The sequence below is a fragment of the Scardinius erythrophthalmus genome (genome assembly GCF_964197995.2).
Source record: "Scardinius erythrophthalmus genome assembly, chromosome: 5".
Lineage (NCBI taxonomy): Eukaryota > Metazoa > Chordata > Actinopteri > Cypriniformes > Leuciscidae > Scardinius > Scardinius erythrophthalmus.
The window spans coordinates 4454080-4480290 of NC_138225.1; the positions used below are offsets into that span (position 1 = coordinate 4454080).

The window sequence follows — 26211 nt, forward strand, 5'->3', positions numbered from 1 at the left end:
CAGGTCTCAGGAGAAATAACTTTATTGACAAACAATAAAGTGAGAAGCCGGCTGGCCATCCAGACATCTGATCTTACAATGGTCTGCACTCATGTTTTATACCTTTTTTCTCACCACTTGGTGTCCAATTACCTCACTTAGTGTCCAATTAGCGTTCATATAGTTATCTTTTTCTTTTTGCTCCTCCTCGTCACTTCGCCACGATTAGAAACACCTGCATTAATGTCCAATTGCTATTGGTGGCCATACTGGCGCATGTGCTTTTCTGACAATGACTTTGCATATGGTTTTTGGGTACTTTTCCATCCCTATCCTCATTCAACCTTTTTCCCAGTTTTTCTGTCTTGTCCTCGCACGACTCTTATCCTCACATGCACTTTTGACATGTCCTGTGTTTCCCATCATTCTTTGTTTTCTCTTTCTCCCTTAGTTGTAGGCCTCCCTTATCCTAGGCCTAGTTCCTTCAATGTTTGTATCATGCATTTGGACTCATGTATGAGACAGATATAATTCTCCAACATAGACTCATGTATAAAATTCTCCAACACATCCCCCCTTTGGGACTAATTCTAGTCCCACCTTCAACTATTTTCCCAGAATGTATCTTCATGACTAGGTCACTCTTCTTTCTTAACCTATTCTATATGGTCAATATAGACCATCCATCTTTTACCAAATTGACCTCATCACCAAGGTACACCCTGGAGGAAGAATGAGACCAAACATCTCCGCCCCCGCTTGGCTAGAGCGGAGTAAAAGATCTCACCTTCCTGTCAGACCATCATTTTAAGGGATGTGTTACTTCAAACATCAAGCTTTCAATCAAACTTTAAATACATTCAACTCATCTTGTTGTATTAACTTGGAGCTTTAATATCTGTCCATCGGTGCCAGAGGAACTGCGCAGGCGCTTCCGGTGGCCTGGAGTGCTATCTGGGTTGCTCCATCGTTGCCAGAGGTGCCCTAGTCTCGCCTAGGGCGCTATCTGGTGTTGGAGCTGACAGCGGGTTTTTAAACCACCAGTTGAGTCAGCTCATGTTTCTTCAACAGTCAACAACCGCGCTTGCAAATAATTCCTCTTTTGCACTATAACTATATACATGTTCCAATGGTTCAATGCATGTAATTTCCAAACTTCTAACTTGTTACAGGATATATTCAAAATATAAAAGTAAAAAGTGAATAAAGTGATTATTAGTAATAAAAACATTCTTATCTTTTCCCTTTATGTCTGGTTGCATTACCTCGTACCACGGGCAATGACCTGCTTTAAACCTTCTAGCGTCCCCTCTCATTCACATATTCATATTTGTGACAGTTAATGTGATTATATGCAAAAAATATTCTCAATAGGATTATATAGGCATAATATCCAGGAAGATTATATGAGTAAAATATTTTCAGGAAAAGGGCCCTTATAAAAAGAATAAAGAAATACAAAAATCCCTCTAACTAACTCCCTACTCTACCCACATTCTAATTATTCTGTCTATTTTTAGCCCAAAATAAAATACACAGTGGGGCTATCTCCCTCTCTTACCAAAAACAGAGTCATACATGTATTAAAAGTAATTAGGTACCCTTTTCCTTATTTTTCCATCCAGACCCTTACAAAAAGTCATCCAGCTCATCCATGCCTGGGCCAAGTGGATGCATTTCTGAGTTGGTGCCTCCAATATCAACTCCCGATCGTTTTACTGACACATTGGTCATCTGCTTGGCAGCTGCGTTGGCTAGCATGGATCTGAGAAAAGGCACAACACAACAGAACAACAAAAGAAAACACAAAACACAAAAGAAAAATAACAACAGCCACAGCTATTATTATTCCCACCTTAATGAACCATTCATTCCAGGACCCAAATATAGAGTCAAACCAGTATCCAATGTGTCTGTTTCTCCCCGCATTTTCAGTGATCTCTTGTCTCAGGTCCTTCAGCTTCTTCATGGCCCTAGTAAAAGCTCCATCAGAGGCTGTATTATTTGGAATAAAGGTGCAACAGTCAATTCCAAACATCACACATACCCCTCCTTTTTCTGCCAGTAGCATTATTATATTAACCTGAGGGTGCTTTTGCTTTCGTTTGAGGGTGCTTAGCACCACCTAGCACCGCTGTAGAACCGGACCTGTCTTTTGTGCGGCGCCCCCCCTTCCATTTTGCACCCAACCAGGCACCTATGCCACAGGCTGCCCTGCTCAGCTCCTGGAGGGCCACAATCCTGCAGAGTTTTTTTCTAACACGCACACATTTAGTTTTAAAATAAATAATCCTGAAGGACTTGATTAGCTTGATCAAGTGTGTTTAATTAGGGTTTAAACTAAACTAAACTACAGGACTGTGGCCTCCAGGAACTGAATTTGAAACATATGCACTGGATCAATTAAATGGGACACATTTTTAATTTACTGGTAATCTTTAGCTAAATAATAGATAGTAGTTGTACATGTTGGCAAATCAACAAAGCGCATAACCTAGACTATGTACATGCAAACAAGTTGTTGTTTTTTTAGCACTTCTATGTGCGTCTCAGTAACAGAATTACCTAGAACCCTGAATCATCTGGATATCAGTTCCTCAAAATTATGTGAAAGTGCATGTTTTTTAAGGAACATGATTTCATAAATGATAAACATTTATGAAATCTTGTTCCTTAAAAACATCCACATCAGCACTTTCTATTTTATGCAAAAATAAACTGTGTGAGATACATTTAAACCAGCCCACACTTTTTTGTTGTTGCTTGAACTCAATAAGATCTACCAACTAAAGAAAACACAGTTTCTTTAAAAAAAAAAGTAAATTACAAATGCTTGGTGGGACTACTGCATGTATCCCTACATGGAATTAATATTCTAATTAGTTTAATAATAATGTTCAATGTTGATATCATTCAGTTTTAACACTAAACTCAAAACAGCTACAGCACAATAGATTACAATAGCCAGGGCATTTACATTATATTCTAATGACTTGCACTGAATGAAATCAGACAGTTTTGTATAATACGGGCAGTAGCTGCTGACGGCTATAGTCTCGAACAGGTCTCCAGATTGTCATCATTAGTAATACAAATCCTACCTTTAAACCTACCCATAACCATTTCTTTAAACTACGTGCAGTTATGAAGAAAAACCTAACAGACAGACAAGTGTAATAACCACAATAATTGAATTCTTGCAAAAATGTAAAAAGCGGTACAAAAAGTAATATAAAAATTATGTGTTTGTCCTCTTTGGCAGTATGATAATTTTGTATGAGGTACAGAGCGAAATTTAAGTAGTTAATCCATAAAACTCTCCATAATCCGACTTCACTCCGTGAATGGCGCACATTTCCCAATTTCAAATATTGACTGAAACACGGCTGTGACGAAGCAGGCGAGAGCCAATGAGCGATTGATATCACTGCAGTAAAACATGTAGTAAATTCATTTTTGGAATTTGAATTCATTGTAACGAGTGTGGGATTTGACGTTTACGGTCGCTGCTGATAATGGAGATGAAGATAAACAGCTGAATCTGGATCTGTTCCTCACAAACATATGGATTCTAAAGATTTGGCGAGCAGCGAACAGTGATATCCAGTTGTCCATTAAAAGATATTATTTATTGACTATTATGGCATGTTTATTTCACTCTTTGTTCAGATTATCATAGTTTTAAAAATGTAATCTTTTTTTTTTTTTTTTTTTATCTGGAAAAGGAATGTATAATATTCAACAATATTATTGATGTGATTGCACTGACACAATTGGATGGGAACTGAACTGAGCTGGATGATGACATCACTGTTTTTCTGCAGAACTGCTTTATAGATGAAATTAACTTTTTTTGAATTGATGATTAACTGACTTCAGCTGAAAAAGGACACTTTTCTTTTAGAGCTGCTGTACAGCTGAAATGAACTGTTTGCATCAAATCATTTTTACTGTTATCATTATAAAGCTGCTTTGATCTGTATTGTATAAAGCACTATATAAATAAAGGTGACGACTTGAATGTTAAATGTTGTGCAACAATTTACAACGTGTTCTACTGCAAGTTTGCTATATGTATATCAAATGTGAAGTGAGATGCAGTAAACACAAGGTTAATTACAAATTACAAGGAAGTAATGTCAAACTTTTCCTATGTCTTATGTGTGTGTTTGTGTGTGTGTACTAATGTATGGCCACCATCTCCACCCATAATGTAGTTTAGTTTCAGAGCCCTATAAAAGGCCATCTTCTGCCTTGTCAGAGAGAAAACGGCTGCTGTGTTGCTGGTGAATTCTCAGGGTTTATAAGACTATACAAGAATAGTGAGTATATCATTTAAAACTTTATTTAGCTGATGTCTTTTCAGCAATAGTGGGGCAATTAAAAGGCTTAATGTCATTATAATTGGAATGTGACAGCAGTAGATTAAATTAATCCATGCAGCCTTTTTAAATTAAATAACATAATGATCTGCACACTAACAAATGTGCATAAATACAAGATCAGTATGAGGGTGAAAAATCAGGATTATTTCACATTTCCATACATCACCATATGTACCATTCAAATAATTTTTCAAATGGAGGAGTTTAAGTGGCAATAGCTGTATTATGGCCATTTAATATTATTTATAATAATATTATTATTTAAAAGTCACCTTAATTATTGTTAAAAGAAACTAAACTATTTAATATGTTTATATTTCAATGACAGCAATTAAAAGATTCACTTGTTTAGCAGCTTTTAACTTTTAAGGTGAAACACTTATATTTAGCTTAACGTCGTTTTTTAAAAAAACTTTTGCCCATTAGTCCAGGTTTAGTCCAGGTTTGTATTCACTTGAGCTTGACGTGTAATGTTGGAGTTTTTTCACATTTACTGTTTTTTCGCCTGTGATTTTTTTTTTTTTTTTTGAAGTTACTGATTTGCTATTTTGATTAACTGATTAACTCTACTGTTTTATAGATGAGTTCATCCAAACTCCAGGAAAGGTATGTAATCCTGCTCAGATTCCTATGATGAAGCAGTGCACTTCATTACATATATTGCTACAGTACTTATAAATTTAAAGTCTATGACAAAATTGATCATTCTGAGAATAACTGTTCAAAATGAATATTAGACTAAATTGTATGCAAATCAAGAATATATGAAATCCAAATATATTGAATAGCAGTGTGTGATGATTTTCATGGTCTGTCTGTGTGATCGCTGCAACAGTGAGGTGAGAATCGAACACTCTCTGAATAAGAATGAGGAGATGTTTAGAGTCAGAAGGAGAAACACTGTTCAACAAAGCCTGCAGAAACTTGCCATACACTGCAGTGAGGTAAAACATCTTATACTTTATATATCTGCCTGGCTATACCTTCTTGAAATAACCTACTAAATGGTTTTGTAGCTGCTTAATATCAAATGTTTGCAAAATTAAACTCTGTGCGTTTAGGATAAAGTGCCAAACATTGCATTACTTGGTTCTGGAGGAGGAGAAAGAGCCATGGTGGGTTTGCTGGGATCCCTGGTTCAACTCCAGAAAGTAGGTCTTCTGGACTGTGTCCTTTATCTGAGTGGAGTCTCTGGATCTACCTGGTATGAACCCTGAGAAAGAACAAACACAGATACACGCACGCACGCACACACACAGAGATGTGGTGAATGTCAAAAATGACAGCAGTATGTTGTTCTTCTGAAGGTGTATGGCCTCCTTATATCAGGAACCAGACTGGTCCACCAAACTAGAGGCTGTGAAAGACAAGATCATCCAGAGACTCAGCGGTCCTGGAGTCAGCTGGGGAGATGCATTTGCCAAACTGAAGAAATATTACTATGAGAAAGACTTCTTCAGCTTGACTGACTTCTGGGCAACGATGGTCGTCACGACATTTGTGAAAGAGGTCTGTTACTATTCATAACACAGCTTTCATGACTTACGTGATTTATTTATGAGGTGGTCACATTCAGGTAAACAAGTTGTGTGTTGAATATTTTAATAGATTGTAATATAAGTATTTAATAGCAACAATATTGTAACATTGTTTAGATTACAGTACTACAAATCTACCTGCCATCCTCTGGTATAGGAAACATACATGCAAAAAATCTAAATATGGGATCTATAATCTAATTTTATAATATTAGAATATAGATTTTAGATTGTGCACTTATAGGTCACTAAACAAATAAGTAAGAGAACTGTAAAAGAATACCTGAATGAAATTGTGATGAAATTTACTCAAACATGTTCTCTTTTTGGAAAGTCCATAGTACCATTTTGTTTCAGACAGAACCCCCAATATCCTGTTGTGAACTCAAGGAACCTCAGTATATTTCAAGTGTCTCAAAGCCTTTTCTTTATGATGAGGTCACTGGAGGAACTGTTGACCATTTTTAGAGCTCTTGCAGGAACATATGGACAAGTTCTTCAGAGATGTTCCTCTTCAGAGGCTTCCACCAGTGAGGCAATCTGAGGAACCCAAAATGACATTTTTTTTTCCTTTTTACAGTGAAAGCCTTTACTATACATACTTTTCTTAATAATGTTCTAATTGTCTATGTCTCCACTACAATAACGTTCTCTATAGATAGATGAACAACCATTCACAAAGTATTGGAACCAGCAGAGTAAAGACCCATTTCCCATCTACACAGTGATCGACAAGCAAGGCAAACAGTTAACCCTCTGGGGTCTGGGGTGTTTTTGGGGTCCTTGAGATGTTCTGACATGCCCTGACATTTGTGCTTTTTTCAGTTGCTTATAAACATATTAATGGCAAAAAAAATTATACACTATTTAGCACAAACAGGGCTACCATAATATGTGAGCAACAAGAATGTACATGTCTGCATTTTTGAGAGAATAATGTTTATGCGTGGTTATTGAAAAAACTAAAAACTAAAGTTTCTGAAATAAGGCCACAAAACACATACTAAATATGTGGCAATAAGACTTTTGACTAATGGATTTCATCGCCTAGTGTTTTTTCTTCAAAATGATATGAAAATCATCCTGCCTAATCATCCACAAAAAAACGATACATTGATTTTAGTTTTGTGAAACACTTTTAGTTTGGAAAGCCAATATGCGGATGGGGCGTAAACGCTCCAACAGCATCATGCATATGTAGTAGTTCACACCTGGTGAGACTACGTCCCTGCATACTTAATGAGCCATTCATTCAGGTGACGTGTCACCCGATAGCTAACTTAAATATACAAGCTTCATAAAAATGATCATTCTAGGAGAAAATTTCAGATGGCATTTAGAGGCTTTTGCATCTGAACTCTTCATACACACACACATATATATATGCATGCACATACATACTTTATAATCTTTTCAAAACTAGTCAACGTCTTTCAAAACTAAAGTATACATTTTATCATACGTATTTCAAAGTAAAGGATTCATTAGTTAGTTGATGACTTTATTTTTGACAAAACACATACAGTATATATTCCTCATCTCAGTATAGCAATAAAGTTTGCTAAAAGCTGTTCATTCAATACAGCAGTATTTGAAAATCGATCATATTTTGTAAAATTACATTTATATTTGCATTTATGTCAAAACCTAGACACTTTTAAACATCAAAAGGACATTTATTAATATGTATTCGTGTCAAAATGACAAATAAACAGATTTTCCTATTCAATTTTGCATGGAAACGCTTCCAAGACGCTTGCGTGTCGCGTGAAAAATAGGCGTCGGTTCTATTTCTAGAATGCACGCGTTTTCCACGCGGCTCGTGCCGCGCCTGAGACGCGCGTCTCACACAGGCAGTATGCAAACTCTAAACTGTTAACATGGATGGGAGCCGAAATAAAAACGGACACGCCACGCAGCTGAGACGCTTACGCCACGCATCCAGTGTTTCACCGGCCTTATCCAGCGGATGTGGGCGTTTCACAGGTTTGTATGGATCGCCTCACATTTGCGTTTGAATAGCGCGGTCTCCGTAGGCGGAGTCACATTAAAACTTAATTAGCTGAGATGAGAACGACTGACATCTCTCTCTTTACATACATATTATATAAACTGTGAATATTTGTTTTTTATAAAAATTACTTCATTTGAAAGAAGATAATTCAAGCTTCATGCCTGTGTGACTGTATGCCTGTTTGACTGAGTATTCGCTGAGTTACAGTTCATTTGCGTTTCAGAATTGACTTCACTGACGGAGAGTAGGCAGAACTCGCATCATGTTTATTTTTCTTTATTTGGCGAAAAGCACAACACTTTGTTTTTATTATGAGCATACACAAAAAAAATACACACTAAACAGGATCGATTGATGTATAACACAAGCATATAAGATAAAAATTAATATTTTTTTGTAATTTTTTTTTTGCACTCATACGAAAAAAAACGAGCCTATCGCGCCGGCGCGATAGCCGACCTCAGGGGGTTAAAGGAAGGAGGTCTGTGTGTTTGTGTGAAAGAAAGAGACAGACAGTAAATGTGCTTGTGTCAGCTGTTATATGGATGTGTTTCTGTCTGCAGACCCCTGGTTCGAGTTCACTCCACATGAAGCAGGTTATTCTCTCATTGGAGCGTTTGTGGGAGTCTCCAGCTTTGGGAGTTCGTTTAAAGAAGGCTCCATGATCAAGAAGCAGCCTGAAATTGACATGCTCTACCTGCAAGGTAACAAACTAATAGATCAATAGTTTCTGTGATCAGCTGGTGATCAGGTCTGTAGTAGTTGCTAATTTCCTATAGTCAAAACAATAACATTATGAGTAGAAATGTTCAAAAATTGTTTAGACATCAATTTCAAATGCACATTGAGTATTTAGAGAGGAGTTTTCTCATGTCCAATATATTATTAGGGGGGGAAAAAATGAAAACATATGCTAATTTAGTAATTGCTCAAAATTGAACATCTCAAAACAGGACCATATTGCCTCACTAATAGGGGAAACTAACATCCTACCTATAGGGCAAGAAGCCACCTGGGGTAAACCTATCCCTATCATCTGATTTTTGTAGAATATCTAAAATACATGTGATACTTTTAATGATTTATTTCTTTAAATGTATGTCATTCATGTAAAATACTACATCAAAGTCAGATAATGTTAGACCAATTAAATAGCTAACAGAATAGCCTCTTACACCAAAGATCTTACACTAAATAATATTTGTTACCTGTTGTGGGGTGGCGCCAGGTCTCAGAGAGGTGTTCATTTAAATGTCCAAAATAGGGTTAAGAGTCCAAAATAGGGACATAAAGCAGAGGTGGTGTCCTTGCCAAATTTGGGAATTTGTTTCAGCACACACAAGGGAAATAAATAGGGCAACAAATTAAGAGGGTAATAAGAGATAACTGGTGAGGCAAATTAACTAATGAAAAGGAAACGAGGAGGTGGGGTAAAGACATTACAAACAAAAGAGCACATGGTAAACATAACAAAGAGAAGCACACAACCACAAAACACTAACAGTAAAGACAGAACCGGGCTGGGCTGCGTTTCCCAAAAGCATGGTAAGACTAAGTTGATCGTAAAAACGATCGTACGACTGATCTTAATATTACGGTCTGTTTCCCAAAAGCATCGTAGCTTAAGTAGCACTTGAAAATCTTCGTAGATCTACGAGTGCTCTGGAGTAATCGTACATCCTCAAGTTCATCGTAAGAAGACAGATTTATGAGGACACCTGCAGGACAACCGGCAGATTACACCTTTAACTTTATTCAAATGCAATGTGATTATAATATAAGGTTTTGATCATACTTTATTGTACACTTTATTCCTTTTTTGTTGTTGGTTAAATTAATGTATAAATTAAATAATTAAAAAGGTCAGAAAACAAAACAAAAAAATTGAAATAATTTAATCTAATAATTTTAATCAAAATTAAATGAATGAACAAAAAATAAATAAAAGTAATACTTTAAATCTGCTAAAAATTGCATCTTTGTTTCGCTCTATCTCCTCTAAAAGGACATTAATTTCATCTTTTTGAAAGGTATCTTTTCGTGTTTTTTTTTTTTTTTTTTTTCAGCCATTTTGTCAGTGCCTCCGCCTGTAGGTGCTTTATATAGACTTGTCTTGATTGCTAATCCACAACAGATGACAATTATTAGGTTAAACGTTCAGAATACGATTCCATATAAGGTTATGTTTAAGCACTTCGCGAATGGACAGCGATTCTTAAGTAGCACGTAGAGCGCGTTCTCGCGCGTTCATGTTAAGTGCATTTTTGGGAAACGCTCGTGGAATTGCTGCGAGCGTTCGTAACTTTGCACGCAGAAAGCGCTCTTAAAGGAGAACTCCGGTCAATTTTAACATTGAGCTCATTTTTTTGTACATTTGGAGTGCTGTCAATACAGAGAACAACGACAAAAATCGGTGTTGCCTACACCAAGTTATTCTATTTTTAAAATTTGCACCCTGTTGACTTCAATAGGGCAAGTACTAAACCTGCTTTTAGCCTCTTAACATCCTTGATGTGTCATTACAAGTGCACAGAAAATGTGAGTGATTCCTTCTGAGTGAACACGAGTGGATCTGACTGCAGTAGATGTGAAAGAAATGTATAAAAATGATGTTATTTAAGCCAGCGCAAATACCTTTGTTTACATCCTGTTTTCGGGTGAAGTCCAAAGTAGTCGATTGCCGAGTTCACGCGCGTGATCATAGGTAACTAAACCTATGCGCGTGAACTCGGCAATCTGTGTAGGCAACACCGATTTTTGTCGTTGTTCTCTGTATTGACAGCACTCCAAATGTACAAAAAAATGAGCTCAATGTTAAAATTGACCGGAGTTCTCCTTTAAGAGCTAAGATACATTGTTATCGGGAAACCCGGCCCTGATCAGTCCGGAGTCCTGAGTCTAGCATCTGGTTATGGTTGCTGTTGAAGTGTTGCTCACATTATCTAACTGCAATTATAGTCTAACTATCTATTATCTAAAGATAAACATTAACTATAAAGTGCTACATAAATACCATTACTGGCTAGATTACTGAGAGGACAACTAATGTGTTAAAATGTCAAAAAATGCAGTAATTTTATCAATTACAGCAGTGCTCAGATAAACAATATATCGATATACAATTTAAACTCACTCATACTTTCAAAAAACTGACAAATAATCAGTTTTATTGGCCCGAATAATGAATATTATGCAGAGGAAACTGTTTAAATATGAACTGCAGCAGTGTTGAACTGGTCATTGCATCATATAATTAACATGGGTAACACGAGGAGGCCCACTAGGAGTAGGTGCACTAATATGCATGCATTGATGATGCATTGATTCATATTAGTAATAGTGCACCCATTTTGTTTTTGTGTTTTGTGTTACCTTAACAAAAACTATCAATGGATGAATCAAACCCACTGAGACTGCTAACAGTTTCTGTTCCACGCATCATTTTATTATATTTATGCATGTGGTTACAAACAGATAGAACATAGAACAGTGAAATTGCTCCAGACATTCTCTGCCCTATCTTGCCTGCACTTGAGAAATAATGTGAACTGGGCTTAAATGCGTTAAGTGTCCCCAATTAACAAACTGACATAAAAACCTGTAATAATATTAGCTCAAATGGGAAATTTTAATAATAATCCATAATTACCAATTATGATTAATTATTAATATTTGGGTCAGTTAATTAGATTAACTTTGAGGTAAGCCAAATTAATATTACAATCAATTGATCAGTTCCAATGAACTCTTTGATTATTCATTTATTCTAAGGAAAATGTATTGTTCATGGTCACTGAAAAATAATTATTCCTTATGTACAGCAATTAGCATGTAGCAAGATCAAAATCGTAAAAGGGACTTTGTATGCAAACAGAGGATCAGAAACCAAATTCATAATTGTGCACAAGTTTTATTAACTAAATCACAAACATAACTAACACTAAACAAACATAAATACATTCATACATCCATACATACATGCATAGGTAAAGGGGTGAGTTATGTGGAACCGGAAACAGGAAATAGAACTATGGAATACGATCTATTTCAGTATGGAAAGAAATGAAAGAACCATCAGCTTATTTCATAGCAATCTCATCAAAGAATACTTGCATGGCAGTTGCAATCGTGGAAAATTCTTGAAGTGGATGAAGATTGGATTCGTTGATGGGTCTATGGCCTTGAAGAAAAGCATGGTGGCTTCAAGCACATGGCTGTTGTGAGTCCAAGCCTGCTGTCCTGGCTTGAAGACCAGGGGTGGATCGTTGAGTCAGTGATGGTAAAGTTGCAGTTGTTTTCTAGACTGAAGAAAAGTCTAACTCCCTTTTTGGAGTATGAAAGCATGGCAGGCATTGCTCAGGCCTGTTTGGGCCCAGGGAGCTGGGCCCAAGTGGGGGGGGGAAGGGGTCCAGCCCCTCCCCCAGTAACAGCAGAAGCTGCCTTGTTGTCGGATGAGAAGCGTTGAGAAGAGAGGGCGGTCACTGTGGTCAGTCTCTAATAAAGCCTGAGAATGGCCACCCCTCTCTGGGTTTGCTGTACCAATGAGAATGGTGGACTGTCTGCAGGGACGTGCAGTCAGGGTAGGCAGGGTAGGCAGTGCCTCACCAAAGGAAATGTTGACATTACATTTATTAATTCCAAGAACTTTATTAATTCACCACATTATTAATTGCATTTATTTTATTCCAAATATACATTTTTGTAACAAAAATGTTCAGGAATACACACATAATATACTAATTTTGCCATTGTTTGCTCCTAAAACCATTGTTTCATGCAGGAAATTCAAAGCCATGGCCATTGAGGCAGAGGTTAGCAGTGCCTCTTTGGTCCATATAACGTAGTTTACGTAGGTTTGCGCATGCATAGTCAGTTCTCATGCTGTCTTGAATGATCAACATTGAGGCAGAGACCGAGCTTGCTTCATGTCACGTGACCCACTCGCTCTCGGGCTTGGCAACCGACGTCACTGCGCAGTGCATTCTGGGACGTAAACAAGAGTGCGCCGCCATTTTGTGAGGCCACATCGGGCGAGATTTAAAACAATCACTTACTACACGAAACAATGTTGAAAAGTCGATTAAAAGAACGAAATGTACTATACAGAGACAAACTTCTACCTGACGCAAGAAAACGGTACATGGAAAAGATGTCATTGATCGGAAATATGGATCCGTATGAGGTGCCTGCAAGAGAATATACTCGAGACCCCGACGATTTACCTCCTCTGACATTTCCAGATATTTTTGTTTATTTAGTCTGTGGTGTGAGTGCTTATTCCGAGGCTCAGTTTCGTAATTATAAATCTATGGAAGCCCACGTTCAGTTCACAAATGGCTGGGTTTATGACTTGGAAGCCTACAAACCGCCGAGTTGTGAAAACACTGTTGTTATTACAAAGGTGCGTATCATCTTGCTTACCTAGTTGTGATTAGTAAAACTCCTGACTACCTGCTATAGTGTTTTGTCCTCTGTATAGGACATTATGTTTTAGCGATTTCTCTGAGACATTACATGTCCTGTACAGAGCACATTCAGGGCTTTTCAGAGATAAGTTACCAAATGATTGTATGTTTCACCATGACAACTGCGTGTCGGTGTGTGCGCGTAGCGCAGTTTGTAGGAGCGAATAAGCTGTTTTTGTACTTTAAGGCTGTACTGCTGACACAATGTTTTCTGACTGTAGCCTATTCAAATCCTGGTGCGCCGTCACCAGACCAATAGTGTGTTTGTGTGGCTGTCTGTGAAGGAGTGACTAGGCTGGTTGTCGGTTCGCTGACACCGCGCCGCCTCCCTCTCTTACTGTGTCCCGCACAAAACATTTGTTTGTTGTATAAGTCATAAGATAGATGTGTCCATTAATTTGATTATTAGATTTGATTCTGCATTAGCCTCACATATGACTGACTTTGCTGTATGCAGGCAGCGATGTGATGATGCCTGATATTGAACTTGGGTTGCTGAATGAATATATGAACATATATGCCACATTGATAGGTCACAGCCTACCCATGACAAGATTTCACCGCACGTTACTGACTGTCTGGCGGGAGTTTCTTCTGTCACCAGGATTTACAAGCCTTTGTCTTAAGCGTGCTCACTCGGACTGGCATGCTGGATTGGTGTTTAATGACACTACTAAGGAAGATTCTTAGTAATTCTAATGTGTTGCACAGCTATTGGCATATCATGTACACAATCATTTCGATCTTCAAAGTACCAATTTATCTTGACCAAACATGGTATAAGTGGGGTTACATAGACAGTTGGTCCTGTAATAACTACATAGTATCAAAGAGATCATAGTATCAACAGAATTATTAAAAGACAAAACACACAACAGTAAATCATTCTCAAAATGTTCTGGAATGCCTGTTCATTTCATGTCAGTCAGTTCATCAATAAATGAATGCAGGAGAGTTTGTTCTGATATCTGTGGCAGAGTTAGTTACTTGTTAGCATTCCTGAGATTCATAAAACATCTTATCTGATCGCGGCCATGGCAACCAGGCCCCTTTCGCCCCGCCTGGGGGGTTGGGACCCTGCTCTCGGATGGAAGTTTTTAAAGATTTGTGTGTGCATATGGCAAATAATTGTGTCTGATTTGTCTCAGTCGCTACAAACCTTTAATGTCCAACATTAAATCAATTCCCAGATCAATGATAGTGTCATGTTTCCCTGTTTTGTTCATGTCTGAGTTTCACCTGTTCCTTTGTTCAGTTTCCATGGTTACCGTCATTATTAGTTTATTGGTTTGAGCTGTGTGTCATTTTATTAGCTGGTTTCAGTTTGTTATTTAAGCATCACCCTTGCCTTCACTCTTTGTCTCTGTTATATTTAGATGTGTTAACACTTCCTGTTTGCTTGTATTTTGTGTAAGAATTAAACTTATTAGTGTTTTGTGAGAACTTGAGTCTTCTGTTTTCAGCTTCCCTGCATACATCGTTACAGACAGGCCTATCCAATGAAAAAATAAATAATAATAATACAAAATTATCCTTTAACCTCAAAACTCTTCAGATGAAATAAATGTCACAAATGTTTAGATGAAAAGTCAAGCATAATTATTCAATAAGTATTTAGAAATTAGATTTCTTACTCCACCTTACCTAATCTGATCACAGCAAACTGTTATATATACTGTATATACATATTTTATATATATATAAAAAAAGATAGGCTTTTGTTCTATTTATTTTAATCTTTCTGTTTGTTGCTGATATTGTGTGTTTTCTGCAGCTCTGTGTGGCAGCGCTTTAGCTGATGGAGACGAGAATCTGAAATTCATCTGGCAAAAGATAAAAGGTGCTGCTGCATTTGTTCTGAAGAATCAGTTCTGCCTAAAACTGACAGTCAAATCATTGTCATATGAACTCTGTTTTTTTCTTTAGATTTATTTAATCATTTAACATCCCTTGAGGAAATGGGGAAAGGTAAAACATTTATTGTTGCATTTATTTATTGATAAGTAATGTGGTAAAATATTTGATGAAACATTTTTCAGTGTTTTCATGTTTGTTCACTGTGTGTTTTCTTCAGAAGATCCAGACTCCCACAAGTGTTTACAGGTGCTCTTGAAACTTGTGGACATGAATCTCTGTGTTTTGGATGGCAAAGATCCTTCTGCTCTTGAGGAATGCATCAGAACAACAGTGAAAGGTAGACCTTTTTAAAGCTAGAATTTATATATAAGGGTTTAATTTTTTGAGGAGACACAAACAAACAAAGAAAGGTTATTGAACATTTCCACTGTTATTGCCCAACAAATATATTTAATACTGATGCCAATGAAAATGAAAATGGGGGACAGACGTACAATCTGTTCAGTGGGTTATACTGTCAGTGTCAGATCACGTCTAATATCCACAGTGCATGTTTTCAAGAGTTTTTGTCCTCTTGTTTTGTCGGCTGAATGATTGACACAAAGTGCACAACAATACAACCCATTGACTGGACAGTATGTCCCTCACAGCCAGTTCATGTCAAATGAAATATGTAATCTGCAGTAGGTAAGTCACAACAGGAACCTGCTGTTTATTGACACTTATTTAAGAATAATAATTTTTTTAAAGACTATTTCAATTCAAATAGACCCTATATGTTTAAAATGAATTGTAGATATTATTATGAGACAGATATTTAATGGCTTTTCAGCAAAATTTTAAAAATATTATGAAAAACTAACAATTCAACAGCGAAAATTGAAATGGCAACATGCAAAAACCCCTCCTTGAACTGCCACCTTAACGTGGTGGAAGGGTTTGAGTACCCGAATGACCCTAGGAGCTATGTTGTCCAGGACTATATGCCCCTGGTAGGGTCTCCCAAGGCAAACAGATCCTAGGTGACGGGTCAGACTAAGAGCGGTTCAAAAGCCCTTTATGAGAAAAATTATATCGAGGACCGTGACGTCGCCCGGTATGGCGCAGCCGGGGCCCCACCCTGGAGCCAGGCCTGGGGTTGGGGCTCGTATGCGAGCGCCTGGTGGCCGGGCTTCCCTCCACGGGGTCCGGCCGGGCTCAGCCCGAAGGAGCGACGTGGGGCCGCCTTCCCGTGGGCTCACCACCTGCAGGAGGGACCGTAAGGGGCCGGTGCTGAGAGGATCGGGCGGCAGTCGAAGGCAGGGACCTCGGCAACCTGATCCCTGGACACGGAAGCTAGCTCTAGGGACGTGGAACGTCACCTCGCTGGCGGGGAAGGAGCCTGAGATTGTGCGTGAGGTTGAGAGGTTCCGACTAGAGATAGTTGGGATCACCTCTACGCACGGCTTGGGCTCTGGAACCTCACTCCTCGAGAGAGGATGGACTCTTCACTACTCTGGAGTTGCCCATGGTGAGAGGCGGCGGGCTGGTGTGGGTTTGCTTATAGCCCCCCAGCTCAGCCGCCATGTGTTGGAGTTCACCCCGGTGAACGAGAGGGTCGTTTCCCTGCGCCTACGGGTCGGGGATAGGTCTCTCACTGTCGTGTGTGCCTACGGGCCAAACGGCAGTGCAGAGTACCCGGCCTTCTTGGGGTCTCTGGGAGGGGTGCTGGAAAGTGCTCCAACTGGGGACTCCCGTCGTTCTACTGGGGGACTTCAATGCCCACGTGGGCAACGAAAGTGACACCTGGAGGGGCGTGATTGGGAGGAACGGCCCCCCTGATCTGAACCCGAGTGGTGTTCAGTTATTGGACTTCTGTGCTAGTTACAGTTTGTCCATAACGAACACCATGTTCAAGCATAAGGGTGTCCATCAGTACACGTGGCACCAGGACACCCTAGGCCGTAGGTCGATGATCGACTTTGTGGTCGTTTCATCTGACCTGCGGCCGTATGTCTTGGACACTCGGGTAAAGAGAGGGGCGGAGCTGTCAACTGATCACCACCTGGTGGTGAGTTGGATCCGATGGCGGGGGAGGAAGCTGGACAGACTCGGCAGACCCAAGCGTGCTGTGAGGGTCTGCTGGGAACGTTTGGCCGAGTCTCCTGTCAGAGAGATCTTCAACTCCCACCTCCGGCAGAGCTTCGACCAGATCCCGAGGGAGGCTGGAGATATTGAGTCCGAGTGGACCATGTTCTCCACCTCCATTGTCGAAGCGGCCGCTCGGAGCTGTGGCCGTAAGGTCTCTGGTGCCTGTCGAGGCGGCAATCCCCGAACCCGGTGGTGGACACCGGAAGTAAGGGATGCCGTCAAGCTGAAGAAGGAGTCCTATCGGGCCTGGTTGGCTTGCGGGACTCCTGAGGCAGCTGACGGGTACCGGCAGGCCAAGCGAACTGCAGCCCGGGTAGTTGTGGAGGCAAAAACTCGGGCCTGGGAGGAGTTCGGTGAGGCCATGGAGAAAGACTATCGGCTGGCCTCGAAGAGATTCTGGCAAACCGTCCGGCGCCTCAGGAGAGGGAAGCAGTGCCCTACCAACGCTGTTTACAGTAGAGGTGGGGAGCTGTTGACCTCAACTGGGGATGTCGTTGGACGGTGGAAGGAATACTTCGAGGATCTCCTCAATCCCGCCGTCACGTCTTCCATTGAGGAAGCAGAGGCTGAGGGCTCAGAGGTGGACTCGTCCATCACCCGGGCTGAAGTCACCGAGGTAGTCAAGAAACTCCTCGGTGGCAAGGCACCGGGGGTGGATGAGATCCGCCCTGAGTACCTCAAGTCTCTGGATGTTGTGGGGCTGTCTTGGCTGACACGTCTCTGCAGCATCGCGTGGCGGTCGGGGACAGTGCCTCTGGGATGGCAGACCGGGGTGGTGGTCCCTCTTTTTAAGAAGGGGGACCGGAGGGTGTGTTCCAACTATAGGGGGATCACACTTCTCAGCCTCCCTGGGAAAGTCTATGCCAGGGTACTGGAGAGGAGAATACGGCCGATAGTAGAACCTCGGATTCAGGAGGAACAGTGTGGTTTTCGTCCGGGCCGTGGAACACTGGACCAGCTCTATACCCTCTACAGGGTGCTGGAGGGTTCATTGGAGTTTGCCCAACCAGTCCACATGTGCTTTGTGGATTTGGAGTATGGCGTTATTTTTTAGTCAAATGTTATGAGCGTGTAAGACATGCTCACGAGCACATTATGTTATTTCACACGCGCAAAAATGAACCTTCAGCTGGCATGATAAAAGTACTCGCGCACAAATTCAACAACCGAGAGGTGTACAGGTAGCTGCGAGCGAGCGCCTGGCATACTCTCATAGGTTAACTCTGCTTGTACAGTGGAATCCTGCTCGCGCGCAGCGGGCTTCTGCTCGCGGAGTGCTGTTTTGCTCGCGCAGTGGATTTCTGCTCGCTCAGCTGATTTCTGCTCGCTCGAGTCTACATGACTTTTGACAATTTGGGGGCGGAAACCAAGGAGGGCACTGACCCTCTTATGATTGGTCACTTTCACCATGGAAAATCTTGGGAAATCCTAACCCCGCCCACCTTCTGACGCAGCACGCGTCACTCTCTGCTACTCCGGTTATCTCTTTATATATGTGTATATTTTAGGCAACGAAATATGTGATAAAACACCATACTAACTATTTTCGTTTTCATTTAAAGAAATCTTAAACATGATAGCCACACAAATGTGGTTCAGACAACGCGTATTCACTGCACATAACGTTTGCCTATTTATAAAAAAAAAAAAAATATATATATATATATATAAAACACAAACCTGACTCTTTTCGTTTTAAATATAATATAAAAACATTAAACATTTTAATATGGCCCAGGCAATATGTGCATTTGTACTAAACAACAGATTTTGCAGTAAACTTACAGTTTTTAAAATTTTTTAAAACAATTATTACAATTTAAAATGACAAAACTCAACCCAGTCTCTCTTTGTTAAATTTCAGTTTTATCAATATTAGCCATTATAAAAGTATAAGTAGATATAAGAAGCTATACAAATAAAGCAAACAATTCAGTCAAACATACAAAGTCAGCGCTCTAGTCTAACCATACAACGATGACCGGGCGCTCGGCGCTCATATACCCCGCCTGGAACAGCCTTTCCTCGGCTATAGTCGTTCTGACGTTCGCCGCTTTCTCTGGCGTCTCTGTAGTGGTTAAACAGGAGATATAATTCGTCTTGTGTATCTAACGGGCGATTTTTGGTCTCGTGAATCTATAATTTATTCCCTGGCCAATCGTTTTGGCTGAGGGGAAGTTTCATAACTTTATAAGCTATTTAACTTTACCGTTGTATGGTTAGACTAGATCGAGCGCTGACTTTTTATGTTTGACTGAATTGTTTGCTTTATTTGTATAGCTTCTTGTACCTTTTACTTATACTTTTATAATGGCTAATATTGATAAAACTGAAATTTAACAAAGAGAGACTGGGTTGAGTTTTGTCATTTTAAATTGTAATAATTGTTTTTAAAAATTTTAAAAACTGTAAGTTTACTGCAAAATCTGTTGTTTAGTACAAATGCACATATTGCCTGGGCCATATTAAAATGTTTAATGTTTTTATATTATATTTAAAACGAAAAGAGTCAGGTTTGTGTTTTATATATATATATATTTTTTTTATATAAATAGGCAAACGTTATGTGCAGTGAATATAATCAATACGCGTTGCCTGAACCACATTTGTGTGGCTATCATGTTTAAGATTTCTTTAAATGAAAACGAAAATAGTTAGTATGGTGTTTTATCACATATTTCGTTGCCTAAAATATATAAAGAGATAACCGGAGTAGCAGAGAGTGACGCGCGCTGCATCAGAAGGTGGGCGGGGTTAGGATTTCCCAAGATTTTCCATGGTGAAAGTGACCAATCATAAGAGGGTCAGTGCCCTCCTTGGTTTCCGCCCCCAAATTGTCAAAAGTCATGTAGACTCGAGCGAGCAGAAATCAGCTGAGCGAGCAGAAATCCACTGCGCGAGCAAAACAGCACTCCGCGAGCAGAAGCCCGCTGCGCGCGAGCAGGATTCCACTGTACAAGCAGAGTTAACCTATGAGAGTATGCCAGGCGCTCGCTCGCAGCTACCTGTACACCTCTCGGTTGTTGAATTTGTGCGCGAGTACTTTTATCATGCCAGCTGAAGGTTCATTTTTGCGCGTGTGAAATAACATAATGTGCTCTTGAGCATGTCTTACAGGCTCATAACATTTGACTAAAAAATAACGCCATATTGGAGAAGGCATTCGACTGTGTCCCTCGCGGCGGCCTGTGGAGGGTGCTCCGGGAGTATGGGGTCCGGGGTCCTTTGCTAAGGGCTGTCCGGTCCCTGTACGACCGAAGCATGAGCTTGGTTCGCATTGCCGGCAGTAAGTCAGACTTCTTCCCGGTGCATGTTGGACTCCGGCAGGGCTGCCCTTTGTCGCCGGTTCTGTTCATAATTTTTATGGACAGAATTTCTAGGCGCAGCCAGGGGCCGGAGGGTGTCAGGTTTGGTGACAACACGATTTCATCTCTGCTCTTTGCGGATGATGTTGTCGTGTTGGCCTCATCAAATCAGGACCTTCAGCATGCACTGGGACGGTTTGCAGCTGAGTGTGAAGCGGCTGGGATGAGAATCAGCACCTCCAAATCCGAGGCCATGGTCTTCAGTCGGAAAAGGGTGGCTTGCTCACTTCAGGTTGGTGGAGAGTTCCTGCCTCAAGTGGAGGAGTTTAAGTATCTTGGGGTTTTGTTCACGAGTGAGGGAAGGTTGGAACGGGAGATTGACAGACGGATCGGTGCAGCTTCTGCAGTAATGCGGTCGATGTACCGGTCTGTCGTGGTGAAGAAAGAGCTGAGCCGCAAGGCGAAGCTCTCGATTTACCGGTCAATCTACGTTCCTACTCTCACCTATGGTCATGAGCTTTGGGTCATGACCGAAAGGACAAGATCCCGGATACAGGCGGCCGAAATGTGCTTTCTCCGCAGGGTGGCTGGGCGATCCCTTAGAGATAGGGTGAGAAGCTCGGTCACTCGGGAGGAGCTCAGAGTAGAGCCGCTGCTCCTCCACATCGAGAGGGGTCAGCTGAGGTGGCTCGGGCATCTGTTTCGGATGCCTCCTGGATGCCTTCCCGGGAAGGTGTTCCGGGCGCGTCCCACTGGGAGGAGACCCCGGGGAAGACCTAGGTCACGCTGGAGAGACTATGTCTCCCGGCTGGCCTGGGAACGCCTCGGTGTCCCCCCGGAAGAGCTGGAGGAAGTGTCCGGGGAGAGGGAAGTCTGGGCATCTCTGCTTAGACTGCTGCCCCCGCGACCCGGCCCCGGATAAGCGGAGGAAGATGGATGGATGGATGGATGAACATGCAAAAATATCAGCCCTGTGTCTGAGGTTTTAATTTGTGCAATAAATAAAAATTTGTGTTGATTCGAACCAGAGCATGTTAGCGGAGTGGAGCGGGAGCGAGCGGGGAGCGGGAGCGGGCGGATCTTGGACAGAGCGCAGAGCGGCATTTTTAAAAGGACGGAGCGTCGCCTTATTTCCCGCTCCAATTTCGCTCCGCTCACACTACGAGTCTGAAGCATGCTCAGTCAAACCTAAACCAGGATCCATCTGTCTTGCACAGTCATCAACAGCAGACTATTTTCAGTCAAAACTCGGCTCAGTAATGGAGTTCAAAAAGTAGGCTACTTCAAAAAGGAAAATGAGAAGTCATACAGGTCAGGTGTACACACTATTAATATAACTAACTAACAATGATAATGTGGTACAAGAAAACGAATGTGGAGACATCGTTTCAGTCAGCAAAAAAGATTCATTTTGGAATCTCAAAAGACACATCTCTCGAAAACATAAACGTGAGCTATACGCGAACACGCTGGGAAGAAAACAAAAGGTTAGCAAATTGTATTCGGTAACTTGTAACAAAGTGTAAATTAAATATAGCGTAATATTCAAACAAATTCGTTTTTTCATTCAAGTAGACCTAATGGTTCGTTTTATTTAGCCGAATTTGTGTCGTCCATAATAATATTTATATTATTAGGCCCATTTATTTGTTTAATTTTACAGCAGTTTGTGTGTATGGAAGCCAATTTAAATTGTAATCGTTCGCGTTGCGCAAAAGTTCACTTATCAAAATTCTGGCCTTATAGTTAATTTACTTTTAAAAAATGTATCATATTTTTGTTTATATAATTTTTATTTAGATTATTAGGCCCATTTATTCGTTTAATTTTACAGGACTTTTTGTGTAGGCTATATTCCTTCTTACATAGGCCTGTAATTTGAAATAAAACATTTCTATTTGAAAAATGTTGTTGTTACTCATTAGTTCTTTATGAGGTAAGGCTGTGGTCTAAGCTAAAAGTGATATACATGTAGATTTTTTTCCTTTTTTGGAGCGAGCGGGGGGCGATTTGAGTGGAGCGCGAAGCAAACCTCGTTGAGCGCTGAGCGATAATAAGCGGAGCGGCCTGATGTAGCTTTGAGCGGGGGAGCGGAGGGGTGAACAGTTCCGTGAGCGATGAGCGGAGATTCTCACCGCTCCACTCCGCTCACATGCTCTCATTCGAACCCCTGCAGACAGTTGATCAGAACTGTGTAAAGACATTGAGTTGAGGAAATTCACTCTCCAGACTCCAGAATCTCTTTCAGTGAGTTTACTGATGATAATTCAAATGCAAGTATGTGTGTTTTTTATATGCACACACACTATATTACATCAGTAAGCTCAAGATGCTGCCAACAAACATGAGATGAAGCTGATTAATCTGGAAAACTAGAATTATATGTTGTCAGATAAGAATAACTCAGTTATGTTCTCCTCTTTTTACAGACCTCGCTGCAGACAAACATCAGCTGATTTTTCCAGTGGGGAAACTGGATATCACTGATAAGGAAGCTGCAAAACAGTATATGGAGCTTTTCACCACGGATGTATGCAACAATTTGAACAAGAATATTCGGTTCAGTTTCTGGCCGTTAGGTAGGTTGAACTGATACAATGTACTTCACTTTTGATTTTCAAGCCAGATTGATGAATAAGCCACTTTCCCCAACAAAACATTTTCATCTTTTAAATAGCCTTAACTGAGCTTCCAGTTTGAGCCAGTGTGATTTAATGCCAAATGCCTAAACTTTCTCATACTAGAACCCTAGAGTGGTAATTCTATATAATTTATCTTGAGAACTGCTAAACACGTTGTGAAGAAAAAACCTGCATTTGTTCTCTTTTGGTTAACATTTTTATTTTCCTTGCCATATTATTAGATAGAGCGAGGGTTACTTATTAGTTTCATTGCATTAGCATATAAGGATTGTTGTGGCAAGCTATAAAAACAAGTGTGTGAGGAATACAGGTAAAGAGAGAATACATATTTTCTTTCTTGGTGCTTTACATGTTTATCAGTAAAATGATTATCAGACTGATTCAAAACGTGAGTCTGAATAATTCAATAAAAGAACCAGCTCATAGTTAATTTGAGTGATTTGTTCATGAATCGGACTATACGGGTCACGCTGTACATTTGTTTTGTGTTCAGTCCACGAGGAGTCGCCTAGGGTTGATATGCGAAACACTTGTTGTGTGTCATGTCTGAAATATGTAAATACAGTGATGCTTTTTGATATTTTTAAAATATTTTTCCTATTTCTGGAATGGCACAAACGCACCAACATTCACACATTTTGCGATATCACTGTCTTGAAAACCATTGCTATAAACAAATCTTTTGAATTTCCAAGAACTTTTTATTTTCTTTACAAAACCATCTATGTACTAGTTCTTTAAAGCTAAAACAAAAACAAAACTCTGATCTGAAGAAGGCGAATCATCAAGAACTTCTTGAATCTCCAAAGAACCTTATAGTCAAGTCAAGAAAGTCTCAAAGACTTTCCTAAGAACCATTTAAGGAACCAAAGAACCACTGAAGAAACCTTATTTAAAAAAATGTATTTGTTGTACAGATCTTTGCTACAGCATTTGTAGATGCATGGCTCAGTGGATTTGGGGCAGGAAATATGACTTTCTCCACAACATGACAGGTGAGAAGAGACTTGCTGATTACTGGCAATTCAATGTGAATAATACAAAACTAATGTCTCGCTGTGATCTCTCCCTAAAATACTGTCAGCTAAAGCAGTGCCCATCCCTCTACTGGAAAGTGAGATGAGAGACTATGAAGATGCTGGACTGTTGCTCAACTCACCCTACTTCTCAGTGCTGAGAAAAGAGAGAAACATTAACCTCATCATTTCCCTGGATTTCAGTGATGGTGATCCTTTCACGGTATTATATATACTTCTCTCTAATATAATAATGCACACATCCTCTCATATCAGCTAATTTAAAGGAATAGTTCTCCTAGAAATGTAAATTCAATCATTCTCTCACCCTCATGTTCCAAACCCGTATGACTTTCTTCACAAAAGAAATGCTTTGTATCATTTTGACTGGGGGGAAAAAACAAGAAAGAAAACCATTTAAATATGTTTTAATTTCACCATCTTTATGTGGTAGCCTATATATAAAGAAAATCGAATACCCGGAGAGAGCTATCCGTTAGCATTCCCATTCATCTGAGTGTCGGTTTCTTGGCTGACTGGAAGTACTTCCACTTTTAAAAAAGTGATTTGCAATGCTTTTCCACTGCAGACAGTGACAGAAGCTGCCAAGATGTGCAAGGAACGAGACATCCCTTTCCCTGAGGTCATCATTCCCAATGGAGACTCAGAGAAACCGAAGGACTTCTATGTGTTCAAAGGCATAAAAGTTCCAACCGTGATTCACATCCCTCTCTTTAATGTGGTCAACTGTGGAGGCAAGTTATGATCTTACATTATCCTGAATAAAACTGAAATATCAACTGTGTTCTGATTTAAGTGTGTCAATGTTTCTTTAGAAGATATTGAGGCCTGGAGGAACAAATATGGCACGTTTCAAGGTGCTTACAGCGCTGAGATGATCACTGATCTAATGGAGGTCGCTGGAAAAAACATCACAAATAATCAAGCAAAACTGGTGGAAGAGATTCGTGCGATCATTGGGAAATAAAGACCCTGTCGCTAACATGACTAAATTTAACACTGTGCTACTTAATACACAACTTGTAACAATCTAAATACAGATTAAACTGAACTACATAGATGATTTAATAATAAATTGCGTTCCATTTATTTTTCTCTCTTTAAAATAACTTAAAAGTGATAGATATTATTACTTTTTCTGCGAAATGTGATTTGTGTGCCATTATAAGATAATCAGAGGTTGGTAAAGTTTGTGCTTCATTTCTGTTTAATGTTAAAAATGTTTCTGCATGTTTCAATCTGTTTCTTCATGATTGACCTTTATTAACAGCTGATCATTAATAAGAAAATCAGCAAAATATTGTATTAACTACTTTGACAAATATAGTATTCTTGTCAGTTATTGTTTCTGTTCCAATTAATTAATAAAGTGCTCTTGAAAAATAAGGTTTTGTCCTGTTTGTACCATATAGCAAACAGCACAAATGCTCATTATGACTAAACTGATAGTTGTGGTCCTGGATGCTGATTGGTCAATCCAGAGCTCCAGTCATACTAAAATACATTAGCTACTATAAATTAATAACCCTTTATCACTTAATGATTTTAGACGCATTTGAAATGGGTGGTCAATTAGAAATGTCTGACATAGACCTAAACAGAGTTCAGTACTATAATGGCTGTTTACAGTTATTTACTGCACTGTTAAAAAAAGTTTAATTTTACAGGTAATGGTCAATTTTTTTTTTTTTTTTTTTTACAGAATTTTACCGTTTTGTCATTATACAGTGAAATGCCTGTTATTATACATATATTTGCTATACTTTAAAGTCCACTATTCAATTTACAGGTAATTGCTTGTATTTTGGTTTTAAATCAATTTTATGTTTTTTAAAAGAAAATTGTCTGCATTTTTACAG

General features: G+C 39.8%; 1 protein-coding gene and 1 long non-coding RNA gene across 3 annotated transcripts; one reads left to right on the forward strand and one right to left on the reverse strand.

Annotated features, from left to right (window-relative positions):
- Positions 1-12386, reverse strand: LOC308690650. Of its 2 annotated transcripts, XR_014030174.1 has the most exons (4): positions 12030-12386; positions 6186-6442; positions 5451-5577; positions 1-1974 (listed from the first exon to the last, which is right to left on the reverse strand). It is a non-coding gene; the product is annotated as an uncharacterized lncRNA (long non-coding RNA). The 2 variants fall into 2 exon arrangements; XR_014030175.1 differs by lacking the exon at positions 12030-12386 and having other exon boundaries at positions 6186-6684.
- On the forward strand, positions 3700-26211 carry LOC308690644 (cytosolic phospholipase A2 gamma-like). The gene is made up of 15 exons (XM_081365245.1): positions 3700-4301; positions 4945-4970; positions 5200-5308; positions 5426-5568; positions 5672-5873; positions 6561-6642; positions 8480-8620; positions 15156-15221; positions 15308-15349; positions 15456-15575; positions 23103-23252; positions 24233-24310; positions 24400-24554; positions 24921-25086; positions 25168-26211. The coding sequence occupies exons 2-15, from the start codon at positions 4945-4947 to the stop codon at positions 25317-25319; spliced, it is 1632 nt and encodes a 543-aa protein (XP_081221371.1). The 5' UTR covers positions 3700-4301; the 3' UTR covers positions 25320-26211.

Excerpts from the sequence above, each read along its gene's own strand:
- LOC308690644 (XM_081365245.1), top strand. The coding sequence starts at position 4,945 with ATGAGTTCATCCAAACTCCAGGAAAG. Across the intron at positions 4,971-5,199 it reads TCATCCAAACTCCAGGAAAG|TGAGGTGAGAATCGAACACT; the intron begins GTATGTAATCCT and ends TCGCTGCAACAG. Across the intron at positions 23,253-24,232 it reads GTTCAGTTTCTGGCCGTTAG|ATCTTTGCTACAGCATTTGT; the intron begins GTAGGTTGAACT and ends TTTGTTGTACAG.